The 27000-nt window shown below is 38.2% G+C and overlaps 1 protein-coding gene and 1 long non-coding RNA gene across 3 annotated transcripts in view; one reads left to right on the top strand and one right to left on the bottom strand.

The window, feature by feature from the left end:
* TBC1D5 (TBC1 domain family member 5) overlaps positions 1-27000 on the top strand; it is a 486227-nt gene that overhangs the window by 368355 nt on the left and 90872 nt on the right. For both annotated transcript variants that reach the window (XM_029940340.1, XM_029940339.1), the window contains one exon: positions 583-689. In XM_029940340.1, coding sequence (XP_029796200.1) covers positions 583-689 — 107 coding nt within the window. The remainder of the gene's footprint in view (positions 1-582; positions 690-27000) is intronic.
* Positions 1-27000, bottom strand: part of LOC115292312 — a 40746-nt gene that overhangs the window by 2184 nt on the left and 11562 nt on the right. The window contains exons 2-4 of the long non-coding RNA XR_003908924.1: positions 20041-20119; positions 16123-16452; positions 14086-14300 (exon numbers count right to left, since the gene is read on the bottom strand). This is a non-coding gene — a long non-coding RNA (uncharacterized LOC115292312). The remainder of the gene's footprint in view (positions 1-14085; positions 14301-16122; positions 16453-20040; positions 20120-27000) is intronic.

Here is a 27000-nt window from a genome sequence, read left to right as displayed (position 1 = left end):
TTTTGACATTTTTTCCTCCAAGAAATGCTGCATGGATACTCTACCTAAATTTCTCGTTACCTTTAGAAAAATAATTGGAAGAAATTGGATTTTTTTTAAGCTTCAAATTATGTAATATTTGTATATAAAAGAAAAAATATAACGTATGTAACTCATGAAGCATAATTAAGGTAAATATTATTTTATGAGAATTTTAAACTGGTTCTTTCCCATTCATAAGATTTTTGTTACTAATTTTTAAGCAGTAAAACTAGAGACATTTAAACACAGACATATAAATGGCAATAAATATGCATGCTTCTAAGAGTTTATTTATATTGCAAATGTACACATCTCTATGTCTGAGGCTCTTCTTCCAACACCCCCGCAGGAGGAGTACTAGTTATTAGATTGCAGTTAACAGTACAGTGTGCTGCTTCAAAGGCCGTTTGGTAAAGATCCCTTTTCCCCATTTCCTTTTATCAAATTAATTGAGTTATTGGTTTGCTTTCTTTGCATCTAAGTTGTTACTTTTTTTACTCTCAAGTAATGCAAACATCTTCAACGGTATTGCTTCTGATTTTTTTTTTCCCTCCTATTTAGTGATCTCTAGTAACTACCAGACCTGTCTTGGCCTTCTGATGCATTACCCACTAATTGGAGATGTACACTCACTGATTCTTAAGGCTCTGTTCCTTCGAGATCCAAAGGTAAGCTTTCCAAATAGAGTATGCCCAATTTTAAGTTGGGTGAAAAATTGGTTTCTCAACACAGCTCCAAGAATTCCTAATGGAGAATTTGTCTAATTTGTCTGGAATTGTAGACAAAACTCACGTATCTCACTGACGAGCAACTTAGCAGGTAAATTAAGTGGACGTTGCCCTGGGAAACTGGAACACATATCTCTTGTCCCTCAGAAGGTTGTTCTGCCCTTCTCCTTCCTTATAACTAAAGAAATAGTTGAGCAACTACTTCTTATACTCCTGATAGCCACACTTCATTGTCATTGGTAGTCCTCACAGGGACTGAGATAGAGCCTCAGGGAGCTAGAAGAAGGATCGTTTTTGTAAGAGTTTATGATACAATGAAATCATTTCATATTATGAATATATATTTTTTATTTTGTGGGTGAAGAGTAACCTAATAAAATAAAGACTTAAACAGACTTTAATGCTGATTTATCTATTTGAACTTAAAGCAAGCCACCAAAATTTTCTTTACACTTCAGAGAAAAAGTGTGCTCTTTTACAACTAATGTTATATTTCTTGAAAATAAGAACATTTAATGATCTAAAAAAATCTGTGAATCCTTGATGCTTTTGAGCCAAACAAAAATATTGGATGAAGTATCAGAGAGAGCGCTTCAAACACGAGTACGAGGATGCCAGGCGTTGGGTGGTAATCCCAGCCTTTGGCTCTTTGGCAGAATTCCCAACAGTCATGTTGGCAGTTGTCTAACTGTCTTTGAGTCAGTCTGTCTGTGGATCCATTGCCAAAGCTCTGTCTGATCGACTTGGGCCTCCAATTTAACGTAAATTTTAATTCTAAAGGATTTCTGCTTTTTCCTGGGCTGTTGACTTCAACATTTGAGTACGACCTCTATTTATTCTTTGATAAATTTAAAAGATTTTATTTCCTTGTGCCTATGTCCATTTGCTACAAAAATATGCAATTTTACATAATTTCTCCGATGCAAAATTTCATTAAGTGTCAGAAATATAACCCATCATTTCTCTGATAAACTTAAGATATATATATCTTATACATATATATATATATGTATATGTATATATATTTTTTTCTGGTAACACTCAGGAGTCTAACTATAAAATCAAAATTTCCATATTTTATGTATTTTTCTATAGAAATACCCATAATTATGAAATATCTATAAAAGGAATAAAGAATGAGGTTGCTGATCAATGAGGTATGTGAGTTTTGGTCTATAAAATTAGGAATTCTTAGAATCATACAGAGTGGGGGAAAATCTGCTAAAATAACTATTTGAATTCTCTGCTTATATGATTTATGCGGTCTTACTGAAGGGAGAAGTGAATATGTTATCTAAACCTATTGATCTTGGTCATTTTCCCTTAGCTAAATATGGCCAACCTTGCTATGAATCATCCAGTCTTCTTGTTGCAGAATTCTGTATAATAAATCAGTCCATATTATTAGTGGAATCTGTGATTTTAATAGAAGTTTTTTTCTCAAAGGTAAATATACACAATATGAGTATAATGAAGCCAATACTATGAGTATTAAAAATTATATTCTCTCTAAGAATTAGGAGAATAATAGCATAAGTCTCCAAAAAAAAAAAAGCATAAGTATTCCATTCCCCACTTGTACATTCAGAGTCTTACTAAGTAAAAACATTATCAAGATAATGCACCAAAATGTAGGACCTTAAATTGGTATTTCTGAGATAGAAGAAATTGGTCAGGAGGAAGGAGTCATGTTTAAAAGGCTGCTCAGAACAAGTTTATAGAATGAGTGTATCTACAGGAGAGATAAAGCCAGCTGCATAGTAGTAAGGGGTTTTCACATGGCTAACCCAGCAGGGTGATAGTTTTAGTTAAGGAGCAAGGAGACTGAATTAGGAATCAGGACCTTGGGTCAAATCTTGACTCTGTCAACAGCTATTCCTGTCATTTGGGGAAATATGTGCTTACTGTCCTGGCCTTCTCTTTAGGGATTAAATTAAATTGTATCTAATGACCCACCCAGCCAGACCTCCTATGTCCACAAAGCACTGACTTATAATGATCTAATAAGGTCTGTAAGCAATCCAGGGGGAACCTGGGTGGCTCAGTCAGTTAAGTGTCCAACTCTTTTTTTTTTTAATTTTTTTTTTTTTAATTTTTGGGGGAGAGAGAGAGAGAGAGAGAGAGAGAGAGAGAGAGGGACAGCATGAGCAGGGGAGGGTCAGAGAGAGAGGGAGACACAGAATCGGAAGACAGGCTCCAGGCTCTGAGCTAGCTGTCAGCACAGAGCCTGATGCAGGGCTCAAACCCATGAACCTCAAGATCATGACCTGAGCTGAAGCCAGACTCTCAACTGACTGAGCCACCCAGGCGCCCCCAGTGTCCAACTCTTGATTTCAGCTCTGGTAATGATCTCATGGTTCATGAGTTTGAGCCTTGTGTTGGGCTCTGCACTGACAGTACAGAGCCTGCTTGGGATTCTGTCTCCCTCTCTCACTGCCCCTCTTTCAAAATAAATAAATAAACTTAAAAAAAAGTAAAGATCCAATCCAGTGCTACAAAGGTTCAAATGAAACACACACACACTCACACACACCATAGCAAACTTTATATGTAGCACAGAAATCCACAAGTGGACAGAGTTTTCAGTGTAATAATGTCAATTATAAAGTAATATAGGAGACCATTTACACTGAGGGGGAAGAAAAAGAGGAAAAGATAATGCTACTAGTACGCTGCCCATATCTGCTAAAAATCCAGATGTCAGAGTGCTTAATTTTTTTCTGTTTATTAGTAACAATGAAACACTTAAAAATACTAGAATCATTCCCAATGCAAGTAGATCAGAATAAATATGTAAACACACGAGTATCTGTGAAGCAGACTAGGAGGAGGAGGAGGAGATTTGAGGCATGAAAAGTACATTTTCCCATAGCCCGGTTCCTTGTGATGGCAGTGTTAAGTGCTGCTGACAGACCCAATAAAATAAAAATAGACGAGGAACTCTGAGCCCCCAAATTCACTGCCAGCTTCAGGAAAGCGCTTTGTCCTGCTGCTCTTCCTAAGTCCCAGTGGAGGTTGCTCAATTGAGAACAGACCCTGAAACTAGAGGATGAGACACTGAGCTTTAATTGTTTTATATCAGATATAGGCTTTACTGTGAAAAGATTTCTCATTTGAACAGACTGAAATAATGGGGCCGTACACTGTAATAATAGGATCACACTCCTTCCTGGTTCCCAAGCACTTCAGTGTACTTAATGTGGTCCTTAGAACAAGCTATGAGGTAGGCAAAACAGGTTATCTTTCTTCACTCTTTTTCAGTGCAGACAGATTAAGGTTATGTGGCTTTCCCAAAGGCAAAAACGTGTAAGCTTTCAAGCTAGCTCAGATGGCTCCATGACCCTTGCGTGTATCCATCCCCTCCTGAGAGTCCCAGCCTACCTCCTGCCTCCTCCAGGAAGCTGTTGTCAGGCTCAGATAGGATATGTTTTCCTTGTTGTGTCCCTGTGAGCACCTTATATTTTAGCTCTTATCTGTTGGAGCCCTTATTCCTTCTTATGATCCTGCACACTTTTTGGCATGTAGCTTTGTGTCCTGCAATGGTTGGTTTTCTTAATGAAAATAATGGTAGGGGCTCCTGGGTAGTTCAGTCAGTTAAGCGTCTGACTTTTGATTTAGGCTTAGGTCATGATGTCAGACCAGAGTCCAGTCGGCTGTGTGCTGACAGCATAAAGCCTGCTTGGGATTCTCTCTCTTTCCTGCCCTTCCCTTGCTCTTGTGTGCGTTCATTTTGTCTCTGTCTCTCTCAAGATAAATAAATAAACTTAAAAAAAGAAGAAGAAGAAAATGGTAGAATTGAATTCTGACTCCATTGCTAAGCCTCTCTGGTATGCTATACTGACTCTAATCTAGGTGGATCTCCCTCATCCAGCATATTTCCAGAACTCATGCCCACATTCCATGAAAGTTATCACCAGTTGTATTTTTGTCAGCTGTCATTTATATCCTGATGGTGAATGAACTCTACAACTTGAACCTAAAGGGCATCTAGTTCCGTGATTATCTGTGTCAGAATTGTTTGAAAACCCTATTACAACCTTTCATATGTTATGGAACAAAAAAGACGTAACAAAGAATCTAGTCGAGAACCTCACTAAGACTGTCAGAATTTCAGAAATGCACAGAACCTGGAGATATAATCCAGCTCCTGTTTCTGTTGATGACCAAACTGAGGATCAAGGTGAAGAGAATCATTTCATAAAGCTAGTCAGTGGCAGAGCCAATAATTGAACCCAGGTCTTTCAGCCACCTTTCCACACAGGAGCTATAGTTTTAAAAATTGTAGAATCCTATTTACCAGCACTTGTCATAAACACTATTTAATTTATAATAGACATGTAATTTGCATCTGTAGTAAATGAAACTGCCAGGTAAATAAGTAGACGTAGCACTATTTGAAATTTTCTTCAATGTATACAAGATAGAGGCTGGATGTCAAATGGCTGTTTATAGCCTCCTATACGCTGTTCACCATAAATACAGTTCCTGCGCTTCGCTCTTCAGACCATGATCCTCGTTCCCATTTTCTTGTCTTTATCATATTAGAACCACTGAGCAGATTTCCAAAAACAATCCACTAAGTGCAGTAGAGGGATAGAAGGAGGGCAGTCTGAAAAATATGAAGTGATTAAAAAACATTGTTCTAACTAGTTGTTCAAATTCAAAAAAAAAAAAAAATTAAAAACCCAATTAGAAACAAAAGTCATAGAAGATGTGAACATATTGTGTTCCTTACGTAACCAGATGCTCTCTCCTTCCTGAAGGCAGTAAGGGCTAGGAATAAAAGGTTTAAAACTATTGTTTTAAGTTAACTGTGAATTTTGCAAATCTGTTTTTACCCTTTAGCAAATAAAATTCTAATACAGAAACATAAGCAAAGTAATTTTCATTTTTCGGTACTCTCTTATTTGTGTTGTGTGCCGAAGTGTTAACCTTATCACAAAGACTTATTACAAATGAAATACAGTACATGGATTAACATTTTAGATTATGCAGTAAGAATTTGACAGCTACTGTTTGTTTTGAAGACTAGAATATTCTCCCAAAAATATTTCTGGTAAGTTTGCAAGCAACCCTTTTAGCAGTGACTGTTGTTGTTTATGAAAGAAAATTGCTAGAAATAAGACAATTTAATTTCATAGTCATTCTTTTGTACACAGAAACATACTATAAAAATATAGTGTACAATGTTTTTATGCTTGGCCAATTCTGTTTTGGCTTTTATTTGGAGTTATATTAAATTTTGCTCTTTCAAATTACAAAAAGTCTATTCAGATTTCAGATTTGATGCACATAATAGATGTTTACTTTTTTAATTCCAAAAATCCCCACAGAAGATGTAACTTTTTAAAAATATCAAATGACTTTGGTAAAATGTCATCTGTCAGAATCGAAAAATGGTGAATGGATCTAGGCCTCACTACCAGTCAAGTGACGATGTTGGAAAATGTGCATTACAGTAATGGCATTGTATTTTTTTTTCCTCTGAGCCAAAAAGAACCTAAAAACCACATATACTGACTCTTTGAAGAGAACGCACATTATCTATTTATTTACTTTTCATGATGTTCCCATCAGAGGCTCTGCTCAGATTTTCCAGTATTAGTTTTTAATCTGATTTTCTGTTGTAGAAAGAATGCCATTACTGCTTTCTTTATCTTTTTCCCCCCTGAAAAGTTGGAGCTTTTCCCTGAAAACTGCCATTCTTTGAGAATCATTTGTTTTTGTGTTTCCTCTGTTAATGTCCCCCACCCCAGGTGTTTTTTTTCCTTTGTATCTGAGCTGTGTTATTCTTTTTTTTTATCATTATATTACAACCAGTAGGGTGTTTGTTTTCATTGATATTTAGGAATTAGTGATTAATCAGGTATATTTTCACATTTAATCAGAAATATACTTTTTCAACATAGACTAGCATTGAAAAAATCTTAAATTTTACTTCTGAAGCAAGCTGGTGGCTATCAAAAATATAAAGGAGTAATCTGGAAATCTTTATTAAACCAGTATTTGAGGTTTGTTATTTATTGTGTTCAGACATTCATAATGTAGGATTGTGTTTCTCAAAACTTGTTAAGGGTTGCCTAGGGGCCCTTAATAATTTTGAATTTGTTTTATAAAAATATTTTGAATTCATTGATTCAACAAATCAGTCTTTATTGTGTACTATCTAGAATTCCACAGGCATTGTTTAGCTCCTGGTCAATAAAGATACATATAGATATTTAGATATAGATAAAAGATGTGGCCTTTATCATAATACACCAGAGAATAAGAAAGTACTCAACTTGTCATGTATTATAAAGGATACAAATAGGGTGTCATTTGAATAAAAGAGGAAGAAGAATCTGGACTGAGTGAAGACCTAATTTATGTGGGTTGGTCAAAAGGCCCTCTCTGAGGAGATACCATTTCAGGTGAGAACTAATGGAGGAGAAGGAATCAGCCATACATAGAACACAGGGAAGATATGTCCCCTCCAGATGGGGACGGCAAACACACACTCCAAAGTGAAAAAAGAGCTAAGACTATGTATGGAACTATAAGGAGACCAGTAAGACTAGAGCCAGGAGTGGGAGGAACGTGCCTGAGACGATAAATGAGCCAGGGAAGGAAGACCTTTATTACTTTGTTCTTCCTGTGCAATTTACATACTGATATGTAGTAAAATCACTTTTAAAGTCACACTTTGCAACTCCATAAAGATAGCTGGATTTGTGGTGATTGTTCCTGATATTTGAGAGATCCTCTCAGTATAAACTGCTCTTACTCTGAGCCAGAAGTTCTAAGAACTCTCGATGAATGAGTTCCTCACTTGGTAAAGCACATTCACTTATTTAGACCTCTAGACTGTCACATGGATCTGACCAGTAGATCTTGCTTGATTTGGGAAGACTGGCCAGGACCCTGTACATATATTATTTTTATCTTTTAAAAAACTGTCTTGGCTTCCTTCCATAAATACCAGTCTCAGCCAGTGTTGCTTTTATTATGTCAGTATTATGCGCCACTGTAAAGCGACAAGGGTATCCGACCAGTCCTTTTCACCTAGCAAAACGAGAACTCTATCTACTAGGTCAGGGATTAGATTTCTAGCAGCACTAATGCGGTGGCAGCCACATGAGGGAAGCAGAGAACCCACGTTCCACTTGCATCACAGCCTGCTGTATTTAGTGGGCGACTCCTTTTCTTGAACTGTAGAGTGAAGAGGCTAGACCACGTAATCTGACTAGACCCTTCTGGATCTATTTTAGCAAGATGCAATTCAACAGATACATTTTTTAATTACTGTGGGCAGAGAATGAGAATTGGTCCATAGGGTTAGGACATGTTCCCTTATAGATGTAAACAACTAACGGTTATGAAAGGTAACATGAGTGAGAGTATTGCAGGAAAAACAGCTACTTTGGACTTGCAGAGTCAGAAAGACTTCCATTTAGAAGAGGGTTTGAACTGGGCCTTAAAGAATTTTCTTGGGAGATGTTACTCCATCTTAAGAAAACAGCATAAGCAAAGCTCCTAAGAGTTACTGAAGGAAGTTCCCAGGTTGGGCCTGGCAATTCTGCATCCAGTCACTCGGTGACCCAGGGATGTAACGCATGACATTGTCCTCTCTTGATACTATATCAGCAGACACATCTCTAAAAGTCCATCAAATGGGTCTTTTATTTGGCATTAATTTACATAGTATTCCAACTTGTATGTTACTATTTAGCATAAATAAGTGTTATGTATTTAAGTGAAAAGTTGGTGTGAAAAGGATTATATCCCAATGATTTTAATTGGATTTCTTGGCTATAAATAATCACTTTGTAATAATATTTGCTCAAAATAGTCAAGTCTTTGTTTCAATCTTTAAAGTCATTCTTGGGAAGCTGAGTGATTTTCATTTTGGGTGCCTGAGGAGAGCTGTGAAGCCTTGTGGCAAAGATCGCTCGGCGTGTTTTAGAGGAAAACGTTTCTTCTCCGAAACAACCAGTTGTGGTGATTTACTTTTCCTCAAATAACTGAAGTTAAGAGAATAGAATCCATGGTTAATTCTGTTCTGATTAACAATAAAGAAAACCTACAAACCATCCCCCTGATTTTTCTTTGATATCTTACAAGTAAGGCAAATCTGGGCTTCTTAGGGGAGGGTGGTATTTATTTTAAATAGATTACTCAAGCTTTATCAACTATTAATCCTGTACGTGTATGTTTAGAAAGGCACTGTGAGGCCCCAGGTGTAAGAGCATCGGGGCATCGGAGCGCGGCAGCGATGTGTCTGTGCAGTATCCCTGAGGCCAGGGAGCGAAGTGTCTGCCCTGCCTCACTGCAGACCTGCCGTTTAACCCCGTGAGAAATCGTTTTTAACATTTTGCTGCTCTAGATTCAGGTTCATTAATTGTTTTTTAAAAAGGGATAGGTGACCGGTGAGGCTTTAATTAGCCTATAATCTCTAAAAGTCATTTGCAGCTCTAAGTGTTGTCAGAATCTAATCATTTAGTCTCCTTATTGTATATGAAGTAGCTTATTCACAAAGAAAAGACACTACTTTGAGTTGTATCTAAATTGTCTTATTGCTACAATACAATTCAAAGTTCTGGATCAGAGAGTCTGACAAAAAGAGTATAAACTTAAAACTGACAAAATAAGAAAAGAAGAATTCTCTTTAATAAAAGTAGTTAACAGTAAATATTTTATTTGCCCCTTAAGTATATTAACTCAGCAAATATATTATTGCTAATTAAAATTATAAAATGTATTGGTGCTCCTGGGTGTCTCAGTCGGTTGAATATCGACTTTGGCTCACGTCATGATCTCATGGCTTGTGAGTTTGAGCCCTATTTTGGACTCTGTGCTGACAGCTCAGAGCCTGGAGCCTGCTTCAGATTCTGTGTCTTCCTTTCTTTCTCTGTCCCTCTCCTACTCGTTCTTTTTCTCAAAAATAAATACATGTAATTTTAAAAACATTATTAAATATACTGATTTTATAGGAATAAAAGTCAATACATTCAAGTAGTAAACTGCAAAACCATAATCAATTAACTTTGTTTTATTTAAATAGAAAAGAAGTTATATCTGTTCCAAAAACAAAACAAAATCACAGAAGGTTTTTTTCACAGAGGATTTTTAAGTATGTGTCATCATTTGTGTGATGACCAGAGTGGGAAATGGAAGGCAGGTTTGTGGGTGCACGGAAGCGGCGGTGCCCCTCAGGTGAGCCAGGGGCCGCCACTGCGCATGCTCCGCTGGCCTGCAGCTCCTCCAGGCTCCTCCATGGGAGGCCAGTTGGGCTGTGTGTGGGGGTCTCACTGTAGCATTTGATATGTGAGTAAGTCCTCATCTACTGTTAATGGTGTTTTCCAGAGATCTTCACATGATTGGGAGTAGCTCTTTATTTACTTGGTTGTTTTTCCCGGTTTCAAAGAGGAATTTCATAGTTTGATTTCTTCACGTTTCTTTCCTCCAATATGTATTTGTATTCATTTAGCCAAAATTCGCTGAGCTCCTGCTGGGTACCAATAGCATCTAAAATGCCTCAGGACTCTTGGTTGAATCATGTAAAGGATGAACAGGCTTTGTGGCAAGTGAAAGGAATATGCACTTGGTTGATTCTCTCACCTCCTTAAGTCTTTGCTAAGGTCCAGTGCTCTCAGTGGGATTTACCCTGATCGGCCTAGGACTGTCCCATCCCCACCTCCCGCTACACCAGCACTCCTGTTCCCCTTGCCCTGCCCTCCTTTTCTTTTCCATAGCAATTATCACCTTCTGTCATAGTTGATTATTTAACTGTTATGTTATTTTTGATCTTCTGTCTCCCCTGCTAATCTATCAACTCCATGACAGAAGTGTGTTTCGTCTGTTTTATATTCTGTTACCCAAATACCTACAAGAAAAGGTGGATGAATGATGAATGAAGGGATGAAAGAGTGAATGAACATCTGGTGACTAATTACCTCCAACCAAATCCTTGAGCACTCTACCAGAGAAGAAATTACGCTCCTGAGTAGAGTTCAGTTTAGCAAGTGCTTATTGCCTCCTGTTTCCGGTCCTGGGGCTAGAATGAATTAGGGAGACCTGGTCCCCTCAGTCCAAAGCTTGCAGTCTAATGCAGTGGGTGTTAAAGTATGATGGGCCAAAGAGGAACGTGGCGGACCTCGTTACAAATGCAGATTCCCAGACATTCTGCTGTAGATGGCTCTGCAGTAGGATCCAGAACTCTGCATTTGTAACTGCGAAACAGGTCAGCTGTGGACAGCACCGTAAGAAACAGACACCAGATTGAGAAAAAAGTAATGACACAAACTGAAAGCCAAACATTTAAGCACAGAAGACTGGCTCTAAACTGGTGGTCTCCAAAGTGCAATATGTGCGTATGCAGTGGCTACCCAAAGAGAACCCCATGGAGTGTAGGAGGAAACGAATGAAACTTTATTTATATTCCTCTTTCTGCAAAAGAAAAAGGCGATGGAGGGGCACTTGGGGGGCTCAGTCGGTTAAGCATCTGACTCTTAATTTCAGCTCAGATTTTGATCTTGGAGTCATGGGTTCAAGCCCCATGTCGGGCTCTGTGCTGACAGTGGAGAACCTGCTTAGGATTCTCTCCCTCTCTGTCTGCCCCTCCCTTGCTTGCATTCCCTCTCTTTCTAAATAAATATTTAAAAAATACATTAAAATGTTTTAAATTAAGAAAAAGTGAATTTTACTGTTTAACGTACAAATTAATATTCTTGACTTCAAAGGCCTAAGTGCCTCCCAGTCATGTATCACCTCTGAGGTCTCCTGAAGGAAGCAGGGACTTTTCCACACAAAGGCATTGACAATGGCCTACTCTTCTCTCTCTTTGCTTCCACCACCTTGTACCTCATTGCCATTTCCATATGCCCAATTAAGGGGGATTTATGGGCGGTGTTATATTCAATAATGACATATGTACAATACCAAAGAGATGTCAGGGGCCATGGGCATCTGCTGTGGGTTCACTAGATATCCTCTACTAATGCAGTTAAAAGAGTGGCCAAATGTAATTTCTTTTTGAAAAAAAATAAGCCTACCTTAAATTTGCTTACCTCTGTTGTGACAAGTAACTGTCCATAATACGTTACCATGCAAATATTTTTTTAAAATTTTTTAAATGTTTTATTTATTTTTGAAACAGAGACATAGCATGAGCGGGCAGGAGCAGAGAGAGAGGGAGACACAGAATCGGAAGCAGGCTCCAGGCTCTGAGCTGTCAGCACAGAGCCCGATGTGGGGCTTGAACCCACGAATGTGAGATCGTGACCTGGGCCGAAGTCGGAGGCTTAACCGACTGAGCCACCCAGGTGCCCCAATATTTTTGATAAAGTAAATATAATTTGTCTCTTCATATTAAGATTCAAGGTAATGGTGACGTTTTAATAATGAGAGAAAATGGGAGCTTTTTCAAAGAAATTCATGCTAGAACATTTTAAATTTGAGTATTTGGAAATGTTTCATCCATTTGTGGTATTCTTGCCAAGACAGTTTAAGCATATCACTTATTTAAAACTCTCAAGGTACAGTAAAAAGTTGTGGGAGCAGAATTTTCTAACTTGGTTACTAATACCTCAAATGAAGAGATGAAGTCAGGTTTGAATCTTTTTTAAAATCCTCCAATTAAATTTTAAGAGCTGTATGATGGTTAATTTTATGTCATCTTGACTGGGCTGAGGAACACCCCAATAGCTGTAAAACATTATTTCTGAGTGTGTCTGTGATGGTATTTCTGGAAGAGGTTAGCATTTGAATCAGTAGACTGACTAAAGAAGATTTTTCTGTCACCAATGTAGACAGGCATCACCAGTCCCTTGAGAGCCCAACCAGAGCTAACAGGTGGAGGAAGGGGCAGACTCCTGGGCAGGGACATCTGTCTTCTCCTGCCCTGGGACAGCTGAGCTCCTGGTTCTTGGGTGTTGAGATTCCAGAACTTACCGACATGTCACCCAGTCTTCCCCCGACCTCCCCCCAACTCATCTACCTACACTTTCCTCTTTCCACCCTCACCCATCACGCCCCAGTTCTCAGACCTTGGAACTTGGACTTCTGAATTATTTACCACTGGCTTCTTGGTTCTCCAGCCGCCCATGGCAGACTTCAGCATATCTCAGCCTCCACAAACATATGAGCCAATTCACATAACAAATCTCTGACCCACCTGTATCTATCCTATTGGTTCTGTTTCTCTGGAGATGCCTAGTACAAACTGATTAATATTGAGGAAGATAGAAATTTATTTTAACAAAAATCTTGACATAACTGATGAATTGCGCAATGAATCCCATACTTCAGCGAGGGAAGCCAATAGTACCTTTCTTCCATTCAGACCTATGTCTCTTTGTAAGGTAGTTTTTTTTTCTGGAAGGTCACTGACCAGAACTGTCACAAAGCATTTAACCAAGATTTTCAAAAAGAAGCATGTTCAATCCCATCAATATATGCTAACCATATATTTTTAGGAAGAGCAAAAATTACCATTATAAGTAAACTATTATGAAAATTAAACATAATGTATTTCATCTCTATCTCATTTAAAAATTCTCTTGTGCATACATATATTTTCAAATGTGCGTAAGAGATTAATACAAGTGGTACTTACAGATGGCTAATAAATAAGTAAATATGCACATATTGAGATTACAAGCACACACACACACCCATTGTAACTAGTAAAGGACTAATCAAAGTGGAAGGATTCTGGTGTAGACCAGTAGTTCCTGAAAACTGACCCAGCTGATTCTTTTTTTTTCCCCCAATATTTCTTTATTTTTGAGAGAGAGAGAGAGAGAGAGAGAGAGAGAGGGAGAGAGAGAGAAGGAGACAGAGAATCCCAAGCAGGCTCCATGCTGCCAGCACAGAGCCCGACATGGGACTTGAACTCATGAACCACAAGATCATCACCTGAGCCAAAATCAAGATCAGACACTCAACCGATTGAGCCTGGGTGGCTCATTGGTTGACTAGAGTGCTTTGCCAGAATGAGAGCCCTAAGTCTGGCTCCCAGCACACACACAATTTTATAGTCTGCAGAGACACACCCATTAGCAGGGGCAACGTGGGAAGATAGGTCTTACCTTTATTCATATAAATGAGTGCGTTCTCCTGAATTCCTCTAATTAAACTGGTGACTTAATACCTTCTAGACCATTGACTTTTCACTGAGAAGTATACCCATTCCAGCCCAGTCCTCCTGCTGTGCTCTTATCTCTTAGACTCATTATGTACTTTTTGTAAATGGTGCTAATGACTACAAAGGCCTTTACAATATTGCTGTAGGGATATGATGCATTTTGCGATTTCTTTAGAGGTAGAGGAGACTCTAGAGATCATATAATTATACCTTCATTTCCTCCCGAGCCTTTGATGAGGGTGAGACGAAATACCCAGTGTCATCCAAAATTCAGTGGCATAGCCAAGACCAGTCTCCAGGCTCCCACTCCCAATCTAGAGTCATCCGACAGCTTACTCCTTGGTCTTGGTATCCTTGCAGACTCATGGGACAGAACTTGCTCACTACTTCCACACTCACAATTTCCCCCACTTCCTCGGTGGTCCCTGGGAAAGTTAAGATGAGCTGTTTGATCTTGTGTAGTAAACAGAGAACAATGCACTTCAACTTGATTATCTTTCAAGGATAGTTTTTTACTTTTGATTTCACATTTATCCATGGTCTGAATACTGAATTTGAAATTTGGACTGTTATTAATTAGTTTGCCAAGTGTAGCCTCCAGGTTCCTGAAGTGAAATACCCAGTGAAAGTGATGGGGGAAATATATAAAAATTATATGATTTGCATTTCTGTAATGAAAATCATCTTTGACTTATTTCCTTAACCATGTGGCTATAATGGCTACCATTTTGATGGAAGACAATAAGATAAAAAATAAAAGCAAACCAGTTGAGAGAGCCAGTTCAAAGGGTTAAGAGTGACTGTGTGAAATGCTGAAGAAGGGAGAGAGAAAGCAAATATAAGAGTATATGAATATGAATAAATAAGTAGCTGAAAAAAGGAAGTGACCTTGGGCAATTTTCTTCTTGAAAATAGAATGTGTGCATACTACAATGCTCATTCAGTTTCATTGTTATAGTGTATTAGGGTTGACCAGCTGCTGTAACAAGTGAACCCTTATGTTTCTGTGGCTTATCATAGTAGATGTTCTTAGTTTCACACAAGTGACAATCCGTTGTAAGGCAGGAGTGGGAGTGTCTCTTCGTCACACAGGTTTTTTTGGACTTCTGCTAGCCTTTGCCGTTTTCACCTTCAAACTTCCAGGGTTGCCCAGGACATTGACATCTCCAACAGGATGAGAAAACTAGCAGAAAAGATAGTCCTTGGGACTCCAGGTGGCATACACCACTTTTACTCATATTCCCTTGGTTGGAACGCAGTCCTTTGGCTATCTCTAACCACATACGACTTAAGAAAATGTAATTGAGCCACGTGCCCAGGAAGAGGAGGAAGCAGGTTAGCCTCCAGTGGCTCTCTCTAAACTAGAAGTGCTTCTGGTTGCTTTACCTCTTCTGCTCTTTGAAAGGGCCCTCTCTAAGTGAAAAGCGAAAATCACCATGGGAAGCTTGTGACCTTAAATCTCACAGTCTGAGAAATCTGATTTTGTCAGCACTTTCAGAAAAACCAGGCCATCTCTCAGAGACAGACTCCCAAATCTGAGCTCAAAAGGCTACTTTGTGGAGCCAACATGGTCCTTTCTCTATCATAGGACATATGTAAGAGTGACATCCTCATGCCCCATGGACCACCCCATTCACTTCCTGGTGGCAGACTCACAGGGATGCTATGTCATTATCTGATCACTTATGGGGGGGCCGGGGGGCGGAGACAAGTTGATTGACCTATATATGGCCAACATACTATAGACCTACATGGCAAACTCAGTCAGAATCACAGAGCTCCCTGGAGGGCCTGGTGTCAGATGGATGCAGATGGGCAGACAAATTTAGTGAAACCAGGCAGTGAGAGCCTAGCATACCTACTCCGCAGTAAGGAGACTCTTCCTGTGGTCCTGGAAAGCATAGGCCCATTAGCCACTAACAGCCTCCCTCTCCCACTGGCTCTGCCCATATGTGCCTCTTTGACTACTTTTCTCTGCTTCCTTGGCAGGCCCTTTTTGACTTACATCTTTTTGCTTTTGATATTATATTAAACATGTAAGGGATATAGTCAGATCTTGTTAGCCTGAAACCCACCTAGTCTCTTTGAGGAAGGCTTTGCTGCATACCTCTCTGTTCAGAGGTACTTTGTATTAATTTTACAGTTTGACTTTCTCATGGTTCTTGGGTGCACCTCAGAATTACTTCCAATCATTAATAAACTTGATTTCTGAGAAGGAAAATTGGAAATAATTGTCGCCTCACCTACCATTTCAGGGATACTGACACTAACATCTTTTTCCTGTGTGGTTGCTTCAGTAAATCAAGAGTTAGGCTCTAGGTTTTTCTCTTCACATTGTCATTATTTGCTTTTTGACAGCCCCTTCAAGTTGATCCTCTTAGTGTTTACTGAAAATGTGTTGAAGAGATACGAATTGATGAAGTTGAGAGCCATAAGATGTTTCGCAAAAGTGTCAGCCCTGCGTCTGACCATCATCACGTTATAAGTTGGGGTTGTTAGTGATTTTATTCTTTCTGGCCTTTTCTTGAAGTTCGTGTTGCAGTACAAGTGCCTTATTCATCACTTCTCTCTTTCTTTCTGTAACAACAATAAAATCAGAGTATTTCAAATTATTTCACTTAAAGTAAACGTCGTATGGTGCTTGCATGGCTTGAGCTGTCTTGGAGGAATAGCATCAAATAGGAAAATTTGAACAAGGCAGAATGACAGGAATGGTTGGAGTTGTTTTCATAAAGCCAGGAAAGAGATAAACCCTTTAGCCTCATCTTTTCAGCTAGTATATGATGAAATCCCACCAGATTTTCTCAGAAAAGTTATAATGGAATGTTTCTATTGAATATTCCACTTAGGAGAGGACCCACTGGCAAGAATATCAGCTATCAATTTGAGATCAACTACTTAATTTACTTAATTGATAAAATCTTGTGTAAGCTTTCTCATTTGAACTTTCCTCCATTTGAGTTCTAGAAACTAATCAACTACATAGGAAACAACACTGAACAAAAACTAAATTTCAAGATATATTTAGGACTTACTCATTCAAAAGAAACTGACCTCTGATTAAACAAGGGAGAAGAGGTTTCCTTATGGCAGAGGTAATACAATTTGATGCCCTAAAGAATTTCATTGAAGGATTTAGTGTGTGTGTGTGTGTGAGAATATTCTTATTAAAATTATTGTCATTTTCTGCCAACCATTCCTTTTGGAAAAAAGCAAACAATGGAATATAGATAGTAAAGGATCCTGTTTCCTTCTCCTGTTTTCTCTCCTTCTTTCCCTTTTTTATTTAAAATAAGATTTAACTATGAGCTTCTTGAAAAAAGGAAATGTAGACGGTAACTTGAAAGAATATTTAAAAGAGTATCAACAAGGATTAGTGAATAATTAGCTATGGGTGATGAGCAATTCGTTGTTATTTCCCAGATATCCACCTATTGATTGAGTTGGTGGGAAAATGTATGAATTAGCAAGTTTGCAAGGGTAGCTAGATATAAGAAGGTTAGCTAATAAGTTGATTTTGAGTAGATTGTGGGATATCCAGGTGGGGATGTCCAGAAGGCAATTGGGAATATGTGTCTAGTGTTTAAAGGAAAGCTTGGAACCAGCGATAGAGATTTAGAAGTCTTGAAATATGGACATTAATTGTAGTTGAGAGATGTAGGTGGTCTCAAGGAATGATATGCTGGGGACCTGGGAAGGGAAACGTAAGATATCATAATAGTGGCAAGGGGAAGAAGCATATGGAGATGTGGGAAAGCCATGAGAAGACAGAATTACAGTGGCCTAAGGATAAATAATCCCAAGAAATAGTGACAAATGCTGTAAAGAGATCAACCAAAATTAAAACTGATTAATACTGTTGAAAATTGTTGCTGTTTTTAGAGTGTACATTGAAGGGGAAATAAAAGTGTCCTTTCATATTGAAACAGTGCCATGAAAAATGTAAAAGACAAGCAAAAAGACTAGATGATTAAGAAATAAAAAGGGAGAAGCAGAGATAGTATGGAACCTAGAGATGAAAATAAATCAGTAACACCGTGCTATTGATAACAAAGGGATAATTCTTTTCAAATGCATAGATAATGTGGCATCTTTCAACTAGATCCTTACTAAAGTAACAAGTCCAATTTTTCATTCTACATTTTGAGATGTGAAACATTATGAAATATTATTTGGAGATATATAAGCTGATTATTTAGAAGAAAAAATAAAGCTAGGGGAAAAAATGATCAAACCTGTGTACTTGAATCTGACATTATTTAGCCCAAAAAGAAGTCTGAGAATTAAGAATGTTCTTCAGACTTTCACGAACCCTTACATAAATGGCAACAGCCACTCTCCTGGTATATGTAGCCAGGAGAGATTTGAAGATAGAAATGGACTCAGTTCCTCAGTTACTATCTCCATGACTTTGAGGGAGATCACTCCGTACCCTTCTGAACCTGTTTTCTTACCTGTAAAATGGTGATACATTTGTTGTGAAAATTCTCTGATTATGGGATAGTGTTTGTAAAGGGCCCAGTAGGATCTGGCACCCAGTAAAGGATACTTCATGCTGTGTGTACTTTCTCCAAGAGAAAGAAGCAAGACTAAGTAGACTTGAGTCTATTTATGGCATATTTAAGCTGTGGGGGTTTTCTTTAAATTTAGTGTTTAAGTGGGGCCTCACAAGGTTATTCCTAAACATCTTAATTTTCAACGGTGTCATTTATGTAGAAAATTTTCCCAAATAATTTAATGGGATAGCATATTATTTGTTGATTTTTTTAAATTGTCTATTGCTTTCTGTGTAACCTATATACAGATAAAGTATGAAGGTTCTAGAAATCATTAGTCATTAAATAGTACAGTCTAGGAAAAGTAACATTTTAATAGCTGATGAGAGCTCTAAGAAAGACAAAATCAGTTAAGTTCATTCTTTGCTCACAGTCCTCCCCTGATCTCCCTGAAGAAATCATATCTCCCTATTGTGCACTTTCATGGCACCATATGCCTCCTTTTCTTATTTTTTAAACATTTTTTAATGTCTTTATTTTGAGAGAGAGAGACAGAGTGAGCCCGGGAGAGGCAGAGAGAGAGGGAGACACAGAATCTGAAGCCGGCTCCAGGTTCTGAGCTAGCTGTCAGTGCAGAGCCCGACTCGGGGCTCGAACCCACAGACTTGTGAGATCATGACCTGGCCGAAGTCATATACTTAACCCACTGAGCCACCCAGGTGCCTCATCCTCCTTTTCTAAACATTCAGCACAGATTCAGGCCTACATTGATGTATGTACCTATCTGATTTTCTCCTCCTCTAATCTAAACTCCTTCAGGGATTTATTTCTGGGCTCTCTATTCCTATTCTGTTGATCTGTGTGTCTATTTTTGTGCCAGTACCATACTGTTTTGATTAGTATAGCTTTGCAGTAGATCTTGAAATCTAGGGTTGTGATAGCTCCAGTTTTGTTCTTTTTCAAGATTGCTTTGGCTATTCAGGGTCTGTTGTGGTTCCAGGCAAATTTTAAGATTATTTGTTCTAGCTCTGTGTAAACTCCTGTTGGTATTTTGATGGGGACCGCGTTAAACCCGTAGATTGCTTTGGGTAGTGTGGACATTTTAATATGTGGCCTCCCAATTCATGAGCATGGACTGTCTTTCCATTTGTTTATACCGTCTTCAGTTTCTTTCATCAAGGTTTTATAGTTTTCAGAGTACAGGTCTTTCATCTCCTCGGCTACGTTTATTCCTAAGTGTTTTATCGTTTTTGGTGCAGTTGTAAATGGGATTATTTTCTTCATTTTTCTTTCTGTTGCTTCATCATTAGTGTATAAAAAGGCAACAGATTTTTGTATGTTGTTTTTGTATCCTGCAACCTTACCGAATACATTTATCAGTTCTAGTAGCCTTTGGTGGAGTCTTTATGGTTTTCTATATATAATATCCTATCACTTCTGCAGCTATTTCTTTAAAGGCCAGACTCTGGTAAACTCTGGTTTACCTATCCAGGGGCAGTCATTCAGCGCAGACCAGGAATGGGACACTTTGCTGGAGGCAGATACTAGACAATTGGTGATCTGGACCTGGGCTCCGCCCTCAGTGAGCATACACTCTGCATGGAAGGTAGACATGCTCACAACTAACCATAATGCAAAACAAGATGAAATAGATGCAGAAGTAACTTACAATTAGCATGCTGTCATAATGGAGATACTGGAGTACAGTAGAAATTCACAAAAGGCTTCATTAGGAGGTAGTACTGGAACTGAGAATGAGAAGGATTTCAGAAACAGAGAACAAGTGAGTAAACAAGTCTAACCTGAGGGGACAGCTTACCTGAAGTCTGGAGATGTGGGGAATGTCCATAGTTAGTTGTGAGTAGAAGGTAGCATATATAGAAGGTAATATGAGAAGTATTTTAGGGCCCAGATTATGAAGGTCCTTGAGTGCCATGTTAAGAAATGGGAATTTTATTTGATTTGCATTAGAGACCTGAGTCAGAACCAAGGAAGGTAGTAAAGAAAAAAAAATTTTGGTTTAAATTTTAGAAAGGTGATTCTGGTGACATTATATGTATGGATAACTAGAAAACCAGATTAGAGACTTGGAAAACTCAAGGCAAAAAATAGGACATCCCTGAACTACAGGGAGAGTCATGATCACACAGCAGTATGGTTTTGTCACAGGAGTCCTAGAGGAGGCATACTGATAGAACTTGCTCAGCCCAGTCTGAAATGTTGATACCAGAGATGGAGGTTTAGGGCTTTTTGTGCTGAGAGGTGATAGTGGAAAGATTAACGTAAAAAGGGTTGGACAGAGAGGAGCCTGGATGGCTCAGTTGGTTAAGCATCCGACTTCGGCTCAGGTCATGATCTCACCGTTCGTGGGTTTGAGCCCCATGTCAGGCTTTGTGCTGACAGCTCAGAGCCTGGAGCCTGCTTCAGATTCTGTCTCCCTCTCTCTGGCCCTCCCCTGTCTCTCTCTGTCTCTCAACAATAAATAAATGTTAAAAAAAAAAAAAAAAGATTGGACAGAGGATTGAAATTGAGGGTGTGCTCACAAGGAGTTTGCCAGATCTGTAAGATTACACATGTGAGTGTGTGTGTGAGTGGTGTGTGTGTGTGTGTGTGTTTGTGTGTTTGTGTATGTGTGTTATAGAGAAATCCTATAGTTGATGCCATTGAAGGCTTCCAGATGACTTTTAAAAGTCAGCCTTATCTGAATTCCCAGATCTTCAAAGGCCTGTGTGGAAAGAACCAGTCCTACCAGAGGTCAAAATGACTCACTAAAAACAGTAAGCACAACACTATATGATAGACTTTTGGTAAAAGAATGACAGCTTCAGCCAGAATTGTAAAATGTTCTGCATATTATTTAACCAATGATATATGTGTGTTATGAGTACAAAACCTAAACTAAGAAAGATACAAAATACTTTCTTGTATTTTAAGTAGCATTAAAGAGATAGGTTTTATTTTTAGTTTAGTGCAGAGAAGTATAAAGAGGAAATCAGAATAGTCCCTGTACATAAACCTGTCGTGGAGATAACCCCCATTAATAGGTGGATGGGAGTGGAGTACTATGACACATGTTAAGGAAATTACAAAAGTATGAAAAAATACAAAGTAAAAAAGCGAAGTTCCTATCCAGCCTCCTCTGCCTGCATCAGTTCCTTTCTCATAGGAAACAGAAAAGTGTGTGTGTGTGTATGTATGCACTCACCAGCACATATCATATTTCTTGTTTTTAACAGTGTGATTAAGATACAATTTACATACAATAAGTCCACTCATTAAAGCATACAGCTGGATGGTTTTTAGTATTATTTACAGAGATGTACAACCATCACCATAATCTGATTTTAGAACCTTTTCATCATCCCCAAAAGAACTTTTGTACTCATTAGCTGTCATTCTCCACTTTTCTCCCCCTCACCTGAAGCTCCCCTCATTCTATCCTATCCACCCACTAATCTAATTACTGTTCCTATGGATTTTCCTATTCTAGATATTTTGCGCAAATGGGATCATACAGGAGGTGTCTTTTTGGTGACTGGCTTCTTTAATTTAGCATAATGTTTTTGAGGTCCATCCATGCTGTAGCTTGTACCAATATTTTGCTGCCAAATAATATTCTACCATGGATATACCACATGTTTATTCATTCATCATTTGGGTTGTTTCCACTTTGTAGTTACTATGAGTAATGCTGCTGTGAACACTTCCTGGGCAGATGTTTGTGTGGATGACATATTTTCATGTCTCCTGGATACATACCTACCAGGGGAACAGCTTGGTCATATGGTGACTCTACATTCAACGTTTTACGAAACTGCCAAACTGCTTTGCAAAGTGGTACACCATTTTTACATTCCCACCAAAAATGTATGAGGGCTCAAAATCTCCACATCCTTGCTGACACTTGTTATTTCTTTTTCTTTTTTTTTTTTTATCATAGTGATTCTAATGAGTATCAAGTGGAATCTGATTTTGGATTTTAGTTGCATTTCCCTGATGACTAATTACGTTGAGCATCTTTGCATGTGCTTATGGGCCATTTGTACCTGTTCTTTAGAGAAATGTCTCTTTGGATCCTTTGCCCATTTTTAATGTTGTCATTTTATTATTGAGTTGTAGGAGTTCTTTATATATTCTGGATTCAAGGTTCTGATGTATGATCTGCAGGTATTTTCTCTCATCTGTGGATCTTTTCACTTTCTTAATGGTGTCCTTTAAAGCACAAATGTTTGTAATGTTGATGAGGTCCAACAAATGATGAGAGTTTTGGTGCCATGTCTAAGAAATCATTGCCTAACCCAAGATCATGTGGATTTACTCCTGTGTTTTCTTTTATGAGTTTGATAGTTTTAGCGCTTACATTTAGGTCTATGATCTACTTTGAGTTAATGCTGTGTGTGATGAGAGGTAGGGATCCATATTCATTCTTTTGCATGTGGATACCCAATTGTGCTTTTTGAAAAGACTATTCTATCCCCCATGAAATTGTCTTGCCCCTGTTCAAAAATTAATTAACCATAAATGTGAGGGGTTATTTCTGGACTCTCAGTTCTATTCCATTGATCTATGTTTGTACTTAATGCTAGTACCACACTGTCTTGACTACTACAGCTTTGTAGTAAGCTTTAAAATCAGGAATTATGAGTCCATATATTCAGTTTATCTTTTTAAGGATAATTTTTGCCATTCTGAGTAACTTGGATTCCCGTATGAATTTTAAGATCTGCTTGTCAATTTCTGCAAACTATTTCTTTGAAAAAATATTTACATAAAGAGAATTATACTCTGCTCTTTTGCAGTCACCCCTTCTTTTCTTCCAGTCAGTCATCTCTCTCAAGGGTATTGTGCATGTGGTGTCTACCAGGAATTAAGAGTTCTGTGCTTCTACATAGATTAACTACCGGGGAAGGAATGGCCTTCAGAGCTTCCTCTTAATCTAGATGGGCGATTACTTAAGTCCTTCTCATTCTCCTTTCTGAGTCACAACAAAGTAGGCACCTCTATTTCTTCTCACTGCTTCAGTGTTCCAACCGGGGGAATCTTGGACCCCAACTGACTGACTTGATTCTTCAGAAAAAAAACGAGCCCTTAAGTTTGGAGCATTTCTGGTTGTAGACTAAAAGAAAGTTCAACTGCCTCTTTAAAAAAAAAAGTGGTGAGTGGACAGCTCCCCTCTTGGAGCACCCCTCCACAAATCTGGGAGCTATCAGTTGCACGCCAATAGGGAAGTTAGAGAAGGCAGAGAGGCGAGCACAGAAAGAGTGGGCTCTCCAGAAGTAGACATCTTGCTCCACTGTAATCAGGCATTTCCCTGACCTCCACACCCCCACCCCCACCCACGTCGCCTCACCTCTTGTTTATTCAGATAAGGTACTGGATGCTACCCAGGGCGAAACCTGTACTTCTGAACAGCCCTCCTCCCAAACAGTGTTTCTCTCCAGGCTGATCTTCATCCAGTGTCACAGCTATATCAGTTTTTAAAACAGAGAAGTACTTTGGTGTCAGTGGTTAGAGGAGTCCAGTGTCTGAGAGGTTAAAGCCTGGCACCAGCAGCAGCTCTCCGGACATCTCTTCCTAGCTCCCAGGCTGCCTTACCTGGTCCCTGCCTGTGCCACAGCAGTCCTTTTATATGTGACGATTACCTCTGCACACGTTTATACAGTGAAAAGAGTTAATAAACTAATTCAGTGGTATCCATAAGCCTCTGCCTCCCCAAGAGGAAAGCTGTTATCCAAAGCCACCTTTTAGGTTTCTGAGAAAAGCCCCCAAGTGGTGTGTGGATGGAATTCAGGGGGTCCTGAGAACTTGGATGGGTAAAGTTTATTTTTCCACTGTATTTTCACTAAGCCCTTACTAAATTTTAGTATTTCCTTCAGCGAGGGACTAAGACCACAAACTGCAGTAGTATAGATGGCACCTGAAACATTTTCACTAATAGCAATCACAGATACTTTATATCACATGACGGTTGATGAAGAGATCTTGAAATGCCATTTACATTCATCACTACTTCTAAATTATAGTAATGATTAGACCAGCCACCATATCTTATTTAATACATTAATATAAAAGTACATTTCACTATGCTATAAATTTGTTCAATATTTTGATTACTGTATTTCAGCATAATTGGTCTCCTTTATAACCCCATTTATTGTACTTTATATATTTAAAAGCATTATTCTGAAAAGGTGGCCAAAGTCTTCACCAGGAATCAGCACATTCCACGGCACAAAAAAAAGATAAGGACCCCTGATGTAGACTGTCATGTGAGCAGCGTGCCACTAATGTGCTAGTTATTGTCACTGGATATTTGAAGAAGTGTGTTTTTAAGACCTGTATCCAGAGTTACTGATTAAAAAGAAAATATGACACGGTCTACTCTTAAGAGAAATTCACATCTGATACTGGTGTTCTTTTTTTATAATGATACCTGAAATCTTGAGTGAAATAATCAACAAAGGCAAGAGTTCATCTATAGGAACTCTTAACCGTCTCTATGGTCTCACTTGACATGCTTTCTTAAGTAGAAATCGGATCTCACTCAGGAAAATATAACTAATCTGGGTGTTACTTACAGTTGTCTGATTGCTTACCTCATTTAGACATTTTAAAGTTCATTACCGATAATTCATTGTTATACCAGAAAGCAGCACAAAAAATACAGTGTCCATGAATGACCTTCATCAGAGTGGATTTATTTAATAAATGAATGTTTTCAATTTCAAGATGTTTTATCATTGAAACTACCCCCAAAATTGCAAAGAAGGGTAGCTGTACGAGGCTCCCTTTGACCCAGCCTCAGCGTGTGGGAGGATCCTAGCCCTGGCTGCCTCAGCAATTCCAAGTGGGTAACGAAAGGGCGGAGGATCGGGAAAGAAGATGGAAGCAACGTTCCTCAAACCCGGGTTCTCCTCTCAGAGATCTTAGCTTCTAAGTTGCAAATTGGAATATTTAGGAACATTATTTAAGATTACCTCGTTCCTTTTTCCTTTATATCATTGAAGGTTGGGAACCACTCTTGGGCAAAGACAAATGGGTTTCCATCTTTCTTTAAACCATTGAAGTAATACCTCTCCCCCATTCTGCTTACATTTAGGAAAGAAAAAGGTAAAGAGTTCAGTACTGCTAAAAATAGCCAGTTTTCTAAAAGTAATATTTTAAGGCCCAGTTTTAGTAGCAAAGAAAACATGTAGACCTAAACTACTTTGCTATGCGTGTGTGTGTGTGTGTGTGTGTGTGTGTGTGTGTGTGTGTATTGGGGGGCATGTTAATGTGGCATCTTTCTGCATGCTAAATTCAAAAATGTAAATATGTTTTAAAAAAGGAAAAAATTTTTATTTCTCTTTTGGTGTCTATTTATTGTGTGAAGCTACAGCCACGCATAACGCACAGGTGGTTTAAAATGCTTCTCTGCCATCTGAGATCCCGGCTTGCCAGGGTGTAAATGGGGATGTCACTTTAGGGAATTGGGCTTACTCAGTATGTAAAATGAGGCTGGCATGGGTTCAGAGGTTTTGTCTGGGTCTTTACCCAATTAATGATTTTTTGCTTCCTTTCTTTTAACTTTTAAAAGGCCTTTAATTTTTTCTCTTTTTTTAAGTTTTAATCTGTAGATGCATAGATTAGAACTACCTAAATATTTCTATCAATTGCACTAAGACTCGTAATACCTAGGACTCATAATATATATTTCATAATAACATCAGAGTTTTTATTAATATATAAAACCAGAGGTCATTTTAATTCTAATATTGAAATAATCTAATTTGTAACCTTGTTACAAAGATTTTTTTTTTTATGAGAGTCTATGTTAACTTGAATGCATTTTGGATTTGTAATATTGCAAAAAAAAAAAATCAAACTAGGTTTTATTTTTTCCAAATACGATGTTTTGAGAGCTTATTTTATACCAAGTATTTGGCATTTAGTTCATGATACGGGTTGCTTTAAAGAAAGAAAAGGAAAAGTGGTTTAGGTAAAGAAGATATGGTTCAGTATACTATTTATACATAAATATGTGTAGTAAAATCAGTATTATCTCAGTAACAATATAAAGAGAAAATGAACTCTTGGATAAATGACAAGGAAGGAAACAAAATACAAGTCTAGGTTTGACAGCAATATCTAGATAATTCCACTCATTTTATTTTTTTTTATATATGTTTCCTTAAATGTGAATTTTGTGATCATTTAGGATCATAATGTCTGCCTTTTTGATCCACTGCGTTACTGTATCTAATTTTAATGAAGAGGGCAGTATGTGGCAATAAGAAACAGAAATAGTGAGACCTTTGTGGACCCTCTAGCAATCAGTGAATATCAGATCACAAATTTCCCCAGCTTTAATTACAGGCAAAAGAAAAGACAAAATTAGCATTTTAATATAGAAATATCATAGGCTTTAGGAGAATTATGATAAATCTAATGTTGCCTAGTCAACCAAAGAGGGGATATTACAACAAACTGTCTCCTTAGGAATATTTGTTTAAATAAAGGCAACAATACTTCATCCTTATCTTTTTTTGGGTAATTATTGCTATTTCAGGCTGTTCTTTGTTCCAGGTTTCAAATACCTTTAGTTAAAAAAAAAAAAAGTAATTGGCAGTGTTTGTTTCCTATAAAACTA

This window comes from Suricata suricatta, chromosome 5, assembly GCF_006229205.1.
Source record: "Suricata suricatta isolate VVHF042 chromosome 5, meerkat_22Aug2017_6uvM2_HiC, whole genome shotgun sequence".
NCBI lineage: Eukaryota > Metazoa > Chordata > Mammalia > Carnivora > Herpestidae > Suricata > Suricata suricatta.
This window is presented reverse-complemented; position numbering and strand designations above follow the sequence as displayed.